Genomic DNA, 11,398 nt, shown 5'->3' with positions numbered 1-11,398 from the left:
CTTCGGAGAACAGACTAGAAACGTTTCTTGTATCTCACTTTGCAGAGAAGTGTCAGTAAAACCCTTCCGGGTTCGCCCACGTGTTAGAGACCCGGACTCGGGCTTTGCAGCGCGATCGGAGTCGGATGGTTTGATGTAACGTTGAAGTCGGTTGGGGGTGGGGGTGGGACGGGAGTCTAGACTGCCCGAGGGGGCGCAGAAAATCTCGATGACATCTGTAATACATCCGTTTGTCGTTTTGTTTTATTCGAGCTCCTTTGATCGGGTTTCCACGTAGATTTTGCAATCAAACGAGCTTTGGCAAAAAATGTCGTGTGGCACGCGAGGCGCTCGGAGGCTTCGGCGGGCATGGGACGTGACCTCCTCGGCAGGGTCCCGCCGAGTGCCTCAGAGTCCCGAGCAACCTTGTTTGTTCCCTCGCACTGTGCCTTCGAAACCAAGCCCTGGCCGCCTCTGCTCATGCCCAGATGTGTGAAGACGCGAGAGCTTTCTCATGTCACTTTGCGTTACAAAGGGCATGATTTCGGAAGTCAAAATGCCCAGTCCGGTTCAACAGAACCAGGTTAACGCCAGCGCCTACTCGGAGACGGACATCTCCGTCCGGTCCGAGCCCGCGTCGGTCCAGAAGCCTGTGGTGGGGAGGTGCGGGGGCCTCCTCGCCTGTTCTCTTACTGCCCACGCCCCGTTCCTCACCTGTCCACGGTTGGGTTCAGGTAGAGGAGAAATTAGGGCACAGTCGGAGTGTCACATGGTGGGTGCAGCTGCAATCCGGGGACAGGTCTCTCTGGGGTTAGTGGACATCTGGTCCTGTCCAAAACGCCCAGCGAGACAATGTCTGGTCCTGTCAAAAGCACCTGTGAGTGTGTTTGGCCCTTCGGCGTGGACGGCACGTCTCTGTGGACGTTTTGGGCGGGAGCTGATCTGACCAGGTATCGAGGACATTTTGGTGTGGACCGAACGTCTCAGTGGACATTTTGGACAGGGCCACACGCCCCGCAAGGCTCTGTGGATGTGACAAAAACACAGAGCTGGAACTTTTCCTTTGGGGAGCCTGCGGGGAGTGTTTCTTTGGGCGCCTCTCACAGGACGTCGGAAGGTCACTGTCGGAAGGTCACTGTCGCCGGCCCTCCAGCCGTGATACCATCCCTCCCCCTCATGCTTCCTGCTGTCACCCTCTGCGAGTGACTTCCGTTTCCGGTCCAGAAGAAGCTCCCTCACCATGGCTGCCCTCACCGTGACGGACACAGCGTGCTGCTGGCACTGCCCGAGAGGGGGTCTGCTTTACCTGTCCATTTTACCTTTTTCCAAGTGGGTCTAGATCCCATCGCTAGGCTCCCAGGGTGGCCCGTGCTCCAAGGCACCCATTTGAAGCTCTCTGGAGGGTGCCGTGACCCCTCTCACCTGCCGTGTGCAGCTCTCCCTCCCCTCACCTGGCTGCTGGTCCCTCCCTCCCGCACCCAGAAGGTGGAGGTGCCCGGGACCCCACCGGCTCTGCGTCGGAGGCTTGCGCCCAGGTGGACGATGGCTGACGTGTGCCATGGTTTCAGAGCCATGTCCTTCAGGCAGAGTCTAACGGACCACTTCCGGTGGCCGGGTGGGTACCATTTTTACGGTTCGTAACTTTTGGTGCCTCGGTTGAAAATGGGATAGGAAGACCCCGTGAAACTTCGTCGTCTTTCTGCTTGTGGTCCTCTCGTACCTCTCAGAGCAGCGGGCAGTCGATGACAACCGGTAACACGTGATCTAAGCAGGCACGATCTGAGCTCGGCGAGGGAGAATGTGTTTCGGTGAGAGGATTTGAAAAGGACCGTGGAAGAGTTGGTCCCACACTCACTAGTCACCCAGAAGCTCTTGTTAAAATCCAGGTTCTAATTGAACAACTCTAGGGGGAGACCCCAAGCTTCCGTGGGACGGTGATGCTGCCGGTCTTCAGACTGCACTTGGAGTGGCGAGGATCCGTCGCTTTTGCTGAGTAATACATGATATAATCCATAATACATTTTGTTATGTAATCGTGACAAATCACCGAAGTCTTCCAGTTGAGGAAAAGTGGCCTTAGGAGCAGTTTGCACATAATGGTCTCACATTTCTCTGGACTACGATTAGAGATTTTGGTGCTGTTCATTTGGAAAGGAGGGTTGAAATAAGGAAAAAGAGGCTGAGATTCTCATCGTCCGCTATGCTATCTGCTGGCTTTGTGGCCGTCACCAAGTAATCGACATCTCCAGAGGTCAGCCGCTTTTCTTAAGCAGTTTGCTGTGTTAGGTGGTCTCCAGGGCTCCATAAAATATAAAATACTAATTTTATATTTATAACTATATTTATTCAGCTACACTATTTTAAAAAAAACAGACAAACTTGGGATCTCAGTGTGTACGTTTACCTCTAGTTTTGTTCCTGGAACAGAAGCTAAAACCCCACCTGTAGTAACCTGCTCAGCAAATACTTGGGAAAGGTGATGGCAGGTGCACGAGAACTTGAGCGGATCCAGATGTGAGAATGCATCCAAACAGTGAGAATCCACGAGATTGTTTATTTGCCTTTTTAGTCCTTTTGCTGAATGATGGTGACTTCCTAAAGTGACAATAATAGATCTCATAGCATTCATGTATGTTAAGTTTCTCATCTCTGACTGTGGCTGGGGCTGATAGAGGCAGCCCTTCCCAAATCTAATAGAATCGGTAGAGTAAAAGAGTTAATTCTTATCGTTACACATACAATAGTTTTGTTTTGAAGAAACAGGCAGAAAAAACCTGTCTTTCCTTGCTCACTTATTTGGTGATTCTGCGTCGATGAGAACTCCCGTTCCCTCTAAGTTATAGTTCACTAAGACATTATCAAAACCGCTCCATCTTCCCGAAGAGCTCCAATAGTCTAAGTTCCTAAAGCATCTATTTTGATTCTATCCACATAGAATCCACTTAATTTGCAGAATCATTGCTCTAGCTACGAGCTGTCACTTTACCAGGGTGCGGAGCCAAAAGTCGAAGAGACTCAAGGAAAAGATTGATGCAAAACGCAAAATGACCTAGTCACGGTCTATCAGCGATGTGTTAGTACAAGCAAGGAAATGTCACCAGAACATTTACCAGATAGAAAAGAGGAAGGCGGGGGAGGGGGGATGGAGGAGACGTGAGTAGCTGACAAAGCCCCGACACTCCTACTTGACGTATCCAAGTGCGGCCAATGTTTTCATCTACTGAGGAGAGCAGAAAGACACCCACTTTTCTACTAAAGTTACAGCCCTTATTTTAAGGGCTAGATTGAGTAAATTGCTTCACTAAATGCAACGTCGAAGGTAGATCATTCAAGTGTAAAACTTATGTCTTACTCAACTTTCAAAGAAGTGAAGAAGCTTCTCAATATATACACACACACACACACACACACACATACATATACATATATATACTCACACATATATATACACATATACACATATACATACACACATATATATTAGGTATCATGGGAAAATTAGAAGTCTTATTTTGGACAAATACATCAGCGATACTGATTTTCCACTTTACGTCACATTGAAGTCCCCTTTGCACCACTAATGCTTGGATTCATTTTTGCTGCTTCTCGTAAAACGGAGACCTGGGACAGGTGTGTCACAGAGGTACGTGAAGGCAGCCCTGGGTGATGACAAATGTGGGGAGCGAGTGACGATGGAGGCCAACATGGTCTCTTTGAGCATCATCTAACTATATTTCGGTATCTGAGGTGGAAGACTTAGAGTTAGGACAAATTTGTGATAGGATTAGGGTGGCAGGAGAAAAAGCTATTCGAATCTGGGATACCGAGGAAGTTAGTACCGTGTCAATAAAGCAACACCCAGACAGCAGCGAAAACATGGTTTGAAGTAAATTCTGTGCATTTACTGAGATGGGAATTTTTTTTTTTTTTAACATTTTTTTGGTCAAGTGCAGCAACCCGGAAGGAGAGGAAGCAATCCTTGGCAATAATAAGGAGAGAAAAGGGGGCGTGCTCTGCCGGGAACATACGTCACGTGACCTCACCGGGGTCCATCCTGTGAAGAGTGCTCAGAGACAGGAAGTAATTTGCACGAGGTCAGATGTCTATCAAGGTTCAGATCTGGGCTTCAGCCCTACACTCTGAATCTAACTGCTCCGTTCTGAGGTGACATCGGGTAGTAAAGGGTAGAAAGGAAGTAAACTGATCGAAATGGTCACCTAGCAACTTGGCCATTGGTGGAACTGGCCGTGGGGTAAACCGAGTTCTTTTACACGAGAGGATCGTGTCACACGATGGCGGTGTCCTACTCGAAATCGGGGCTCTGATTTCCTTGCCGAAAGGTCATTTCTCTTTACCAGTTGATCTCGTATCCATGAATGTCACAACTCTCTCATTAGTTCCAATAATTAGTTTGTGCCGATTCTGTATATTTGGTCACATGATCCACAGATGTTGACAGCTCTACCTCCTCCGTTCCATACCTTGTTATTCCTATTTATTTACCTTTCCTTCTGTTTCCGGTCAGGACCTCTGGCGCTGTTAAGCACTCATGAACGAGACAGGTATCTCGTGAATGACAACTGAGGGCCATATGGGATCTGAGGTCAGATTCTGGAACAGCTGGGGACATCTAAACACGTTCTCTGGCTAAGCTAAGAGTCTCGGAGCGACATTAAGTTCTGGACTTGGCGACATGTACTACCGGGTAGCAGACATTCCCCTTAGGGAAGATGTGTGAAGGGTGGACAGGAAGTCTCTCAATGTTTCTGTAATGTTCAGTTTCGCGATGTTTCTGTAAGTCTAAAACTATTTCAAAATAGACTTTGAAACAGGAGCTTAACGATGCCACAGGAGAGTGTACAAAGGCAAAGATGAAACTAGTTTTAATGAAAGAAAAAGCGCCAACAGAGGAAAAAGCATTCGTGGAAAATGAGAACGAAGGTTTAGAGAAGCAAAGCAGTGAATCAGAAGAAATCAGTGTCTCGCAAACCCCCAAAGTAGCATTGCTCCGAGCGCCTTCTCACAGAGTCTTCCCGTGAAGCAACCCCTCCCCCGAATAACAAAATGTTTCTGATCGTCCAAATTTGTGAAATAGTCCATCTCGAAATGAACGGTATACATGAGCATAACAAAGCGTTTGAGAAAGGCTAGACTTCTGAAGTCCTTTATTTAAAATAACAAATTCAGTGTTCCCCCAAACTCCTTAGCCGTGAGTACTTTTTCCTTTTCAAATATCCCTTTGACATCAACCTCGTGAAATCAGGAGTGAGGTCTGCTTGGTGCCAGTCAGACAGGTACAACTCAGGGCACACGAAAGGTCTTTATTTATTGGACACATATCTATTACCCACCTGTTAACATCCCTTGACCTTGGGTTCTGAGGAATACACCTGGGCCACGCTTGACAAGAGGGGCGTGGCCTTGGAGCAGAGGAGATCGAATAACCCTGAGAGATCTGGGGGCAGAAAAATAAGGAGCAGTTAGTTCTCTCCCCGGGTGCTGAGAAGAAGGAGGAAGCCAGAATCTGGACCAGGAGTAAGTCTGGGCAGAAACATTGTGGCGGCCAGGATGCGATCTTGATTTTGAGGCTGATGGCTGCTGCCGGGGGGCGTCCTCTAGATTCCCAGGTGGATTGTGGTGCAAAGGTGTGGGCTTTCGGCAAAGATCTTTCTCGTGGGCTGGATCCCAGCCCGATGTCTCCTCACGAGCTTGAGGTTAGAGGCAGGGAGAGATACATGATTCGAACTGCTTGGGGAGGAAAGGATGAAAAATGATGGCCACGATAAATTTTTCTGACATATTTATTACCGTTCTTTCTTGAAACTTTGTGAGGGAGACATTGATGAGGCCGGGACCATTTTTTATACTTAAGCATCTTCTCTCGGCCGTTTGAGAAGAGCGTTTTCGGTCTGGATTAATGGATCGGCTGTGCAAGTCAGAATAATGAAGCATTGTGATAACTTCCGGGCCCATTTCTCATCTTGCCTGTGCAGACCGAAGCCTTCCGCCGGCTCTGGGTTGGCCGGCACTGCACCCCATTCCCGAAGTTTCAGCCCAGAATGAGAAATAGCCTAATGACTTGTCTGGAGCCCCCATTCATGGTGGGTCACGCAGAGCAGAGGTGATGAGGGCGGTGAGTGATTAGCCTTGGAGGATAATCTGGTGAGGGCTGCACGCACCTGCTCCTTGTGTGCTGGGCTGACCCGACGCGGAGCAGCGTGACCGCTTCTCTGGGACCCGGCTTGCAGACACTCTGTCCCCTCCCCCAGGTCGGTCCATTCCAGAAAATCAGGCACTGCAGCCTCGTTTGCCCCCGTGAGAACTTCTCTGTTCCTTCCTGGCATTTCTCAAGGAAGAGAGAAGGTCAGTCTGCTGTCCCCAGGGAAGGGTCGTCCTCGGTGTCAGCGAGATGCGTGGAGATGGGAAAGGGTGCAGGGACACTAGAAAGGGCCCGTGGCTGGATTGTCACCTTTCCCTGTGGCCTGCCTCGGGATCTCCTGCATCATCCCTCTACAAAGACATAGATGACACTCGTTGAAAGGAACTTAAACCAACTCGGTCATCTTAAGGACATTTGAATTTTAGCTTAATTTATAAGCGGTTATTGTTTTTTTTTCATATCGCAAGATACCTAATCAGGTCCTTCAGCATAATTATTAGCTGTTTTAAAGCTCCAAACTATTGTAGTAATCTGGAGAAAGCCATAGGCCCTCTCCCTGGAGAAACAGACACAGGTACCTGTTCAAACACATTTTACAGCTCATGTCGAGTCTTCGGGCTAAAAGGGACCATGAGTGTCACCGAGGGGGATGCTGCAGTTTCTCCCCAGCATCTGTGTCACCCTTTCTTCACGGGCACCGTGCTGTTTGGAGGGTCATGATGCATCCACGTCAATTAGAACAATGTGTCCTCTTAATCACCCCAGAGTGACCAGCTCCAGTCACTTGCACCTAATCAATCAGCCCGTGACCGTCCCAAGCCCACGGTAGGCGTGTCCCAAAGGTCTTGCGTGGCGGGACTTTCTCTGGGAATCTAAGATACAGCAGATCCCTCTCTTTTTGTCCCCGTGGTGGGCGCGTGGGGAGCCAGCCCTGGCGCCGTGACGATGACGTTGTCAGCCGGAGGCAGGCGGGACTCGGAGCATCTCACGGGAGCGAGGCCACAGCCTTGAACTTGGAGGACGTCGCCGGCAGGGCGCGGTGGGAGCAGTCGGTCACGTGAGCTCCCACGCTGCGGAGTGTCCAGGCCGTTTTAAGCTGCGTGTACCATTATCTGCGACGAAAGGAGTTTGCGATGACGCGGTCACCCGGCGCCACCCCGTGAGTCCCGATGCGCCAGGGAGCGAGTTTGCGGAGCGTGCCGCGGGCGGGGAGAGAACCCGCTAAAGAAAGCCAGGGGCTGTCGTGTCTTCCCAGCACACTGTCCTACTTGCATCACGGGGCACCAGGTTCCAAATGCCACCAGTGGTGTGAGCGGAGGTAGCGTCCCTCCTGGCCACGTGCATTTCTCCAGCCGGTCTTGGGACTGACCTCGGTCTGTCGTCCTCTGTGGTCAGGTCAAGGTCTTGAGACAGAGAAGAGGGACATGAGAGCTGGAGGGGAGAACCAAGCCTCCCACAGCACCCCCCGCCTTCAACCCCACCCGGACAGACACCCCTCTGCCGCCGCGCTCTGTGGGACTCACCGAAATGGAGGGGAGATCACCTGTGGGTGGCAGGCCCACTGAACTTCACTGAGGAGGCTGGGAAACCAGCAAAACCTTTTCCGGAGCAGCTACGTTCACAGAGCTCGGGGCCAGGCACGACATAGACATATATCCAAGGGTTTCTGACCCATAAGCTTATTTTTAAACCACACCCAACTGTAGTTTTGGGCAGATCATAAAATCGGGATTGCACGTAGCGATATGGAAGCTGGCAGTGTATGCTTATCACCTTTTATCCCTCCAAACCCTGTTAGAAGTTGAAGTGCCGCTAGTGACTTGCATACTCTGATGCTAGGGAGGGAAATCAGTTATTTTGGAAAATTGCCACTGTGTACGAAACCTGACCGTGACCACATCCTTCCACCCACGTGCCTCAAAAACATGAATAATGTATTCACAGCGACATTGTCATAAAAGTCTCTAATTGGAAGCAACTTCGATGCCCCTCAGAGCAGACCGGATAAATACGCTGTGGTGTTTTTTTTTTACACACCGGAATACTATACAACCCCGTAAAAGAATGCTACACGCAGCAACACATATGATCCCCCAGTCACATTTTTTTAAGGGAAAGAATCTATAATGTATGTGTAGGCATGAGAGACGGTATCTGCAACACAGTAGTTATTCTATAAATGTTAGTTTGTCATTCCCCTTGAAATTTAAAAGAACGTAAGGAGATACAATTGACGCTCGGCAAGTCAAGTAAATGGATTTCTCTAGTCCTCTCTATACGGCAAGCATCGCATTCATGATCCAAGTGCACCCACGAACGGAATAAATGTACGATCAGCACTTTGCAGAGAACACTGCTTGTCTTCGTGCGCTCTAGCACATTAGGTAAATTCAAACGCATCGATCTGGAAACAAAAATATGCATTCTCTGGGTTTAGCATAGATTTAATAGTAGATGATGGAGATTCTGAATTTGGAATTACGGACATGATACGAAAACTGATAAAGGATACTATTATTTTTTAATTCCCACAATTGATTCTGCCTTGTTCATTAATATTTAACTGGCATTCAGTCTGTAGTCTTTTATATCACGGAGAAGAATCAGATTGTTTGAAAGGTAGATATTTGATGATCCTGAATATTTTAGGTCGTCTTGTTTTTGAGGAGAATTAGCTTTGGATGATATACTGTAATAAAAATGACTTAATTCCAGGTGAAGACAGATGCCTTATGACTTTCTTCAAAAAATCTTAACACCCGTGCAGTTAAATTGCAGTGAAATTCATAAGTATCACTATTGGTAATTGATGGGACATCGGAGTCCTACTGGTATGCTTTTGGAGTCTGAAATGTTATTAATAGGCCACCCAAAAATGTCCATTTTTTTTTTTCTGAAATGCTGACTTTTTTTTATAGGGAATGAGCAAGTGAAGAATGATAGGAGATGGCTATAAATTTTATTCATATTTACTAGCTTTCAATAAAATAATGTCAGAGAACCCTTAAAACATCAGACCAAATCGAAGATTGAGTACGCATCCTTAAATGTTAAAAGGATAAAATCTTTTGTAGCAAAGAGCTAGTTCTCAATCACCCGGGGCAGGAGCGAAGTTATATAACAGCCTCCAATTCCCAGGTAATCCAGAAACCAAGTAATAAATCCACAGCAATCACAAGGAGGCTTTAGAGGTTTTCTTGGCGTCATAGTTGCTCTTGTTTTGTGTTTTTTAATCAGTGGAAAACGCACAGCTGGGAATCGCAATGAGCCGAGAGTCTCAGGAAGGCAGGAGGGAAGCTTCGGAAAGAGGTTCGCCTGGGTCATCGCAAACCCGAAGCTCTCTGTATTTGGATCTGTTTCTGTACCTTCCGCTCAGCTCCCTCCATCCTCACGTCACTAGCATGTGTTTGGTCAGTTGCTGGACTGTAAGCCCCTTGGGGATATTCGATCGCCGCTCCATCCCAGTTGCCTAGAACAGGGCCTGGCACACGGGAATGCAGTTATCCATTTGTCGATTGAATGAATTATACACGACTTTAGTCTTTTGTATAGACAGTGTCATCTCTTATTTTCCATCTTTTTCATTTCTTAATCTTTTTCAATCATTTACTAGGTGTGTTCCCATTTTAAAATATTTTTCCAAATACGCTGAATATATGTATCTATATACACATATAGATATAGATATATAGATATGAAAAAGTTTCATTTTTAATATTATGGTGGTAGCACCTTGAGAATCATTCTATAATTCTAACACATTTCTAGTTTTGGGGTTCTCCCGTTAAGGAAGGGGCGATATCTTCATTTTTAAGACTTTTTTCTGCCTTCGGTAGAACTCGATTCATTTTCTTCATATGGGACTAAACCACAGACATGTAGGATGAAGTGTTTACACATTTGTTATTATTGCTCATATAAACTTGTCCCCACGTCACAGTCTTACTTTATCTATTGGCCGAGGCAACATTGACGTTTGCGCGTTTATTTTGTAATTGGCCGTGTACCGAAATGACACAGATCGCGGCTGATAGGTTTTCAGCTGCTTCGCTTAAGTGTTCTTGTTAGACGTTTATCATTTTTACTTCTCTCTCACCAAATTTATACTTCAGTCTTTTTATAGTAATGCTTCCTTTAGTCTCACTAATGGTATTAGACTAGCAATTCTAGTTAAAAGTATTCATCTAAGTAAACGAGCAATTACACTCTATACAAATATGAACACAGTGAAAATGTGTAAATAATGTTAACTAATTCACAGCCTCACATTTCAGATAAAGAAACACTGCAGAAATGTCCACATCCCTAGTAATTAAAATACATGGAAATTAAAGCGAGACTATCGTTTTGGTCCATCGGCTTGGAAAGATCATTCTTTTTTAATCCACATTAGTATTTTTTACAGCAGAGTCTCACGCCTGCTTACGGAAGTAAAAATGTATGCAAATGCTATAGAAATGAACTTGGCACTATATGTCCCCTCTGGGAGGGGACAAAGAATTCTCCTTTTAAAAATGTGTCTTGGATATGTTTGGATAAAGATACAAAACTGTTTGTAAGAAAATGGTCATTATAATAGAAAAAAAGCAAGTGATAATAATATCCAAATCTCAACAGCTGCTTTTGGGAGTCAGTGTTCTCATACACGCGACATAGTTGACAAAAACATCCCATTTTTATTTTAAAATAATACGTTAATATGTCAAAATTTTATCAGAAAAATGCTCATTTATTGTGGTTGTATTTAGGTATCGAGTTAAGGGACGATTTCCACTTTTTGTTTTCCTGGGTGCTTAGCTGTTTTGTCTGATTTTCTGTAATGATGACCTGAATTAAAAGGCGTTCATTGTGGGAACCTCTAGTTGACACCCCCGGAGCCAGAGCAGGAGAAGCAGCAAAAGTATTATTGACTCATTAGTGACTCAGTCCCTGTCCTGTTCAGGCTGGCTGGATTCAAGTGGCCAACACACGTCTACCGTCATCAGATGCACCTTTATGGCAAGAAAAACAAAATCTAAATTCTTTAAGACTTGGAGAATAATTTCATAATACCTGCTTCATAGAGATTAAATTCAAAAACCCCAAAGCTATATTACTGCATTGCAACTTGTAGGTGTGGTCTAGGGGATTTTTTTCTCTCTTATATTTTGGAACACGCCCAGCTGCTTTTCAGAAAGGCCTTCTAGAAGAATTGATTTGAATCGTCTTTGGAATTCTTTCCATTTTTTTGAAGCATGGGCCCACTGGCCTTTTTATAGC

General features: G+C 46.4%; 1 protein-coding gene across 1 annotated transcript in view; it reads left to right on the top strand.

Annotated features, from left to right (window-relative positions):
- Positions 1-535: 535 nt before the first annotated feature.
- The window catches only part of DPP6 (dipeptidyl peptidase like 6), a gene marked incomplete at its 3' end in the record, with an annotated part of 132,047 nt that continues 121,184 nt past the window's right edge, over positions 536-11,398 (top strand). The window contains exon 1 of the mRNA XM_039861291.1: positions 536-642. Within this exon, the coding sequence (XP_039717225.1) occupies positions 536-642 (107 nt within the window). The remainder of the gene's footprint in view (positions 643-11,398) is intronic.

The sequence above is a fragment of the Pteropus medius genome, unplaced genomic scaffold (genome assembly GCF_902729225.1).
Source record: "Pteropus medius unplaced genomic scaffold, Ma_sr-lr_union100, whole genome shotgun sequence".
Classification (NCBI taxonomy): Eukaryota; Metazoa; Chordata; class Mammalia; order Chiroptera; family Pteropodidae; genus Pteropus; species Pteropus medius.
Note: the sequence above shows the minus strand (reverse complement) of the source record. Positions and strands in the feature narration are given on the sequence as shown.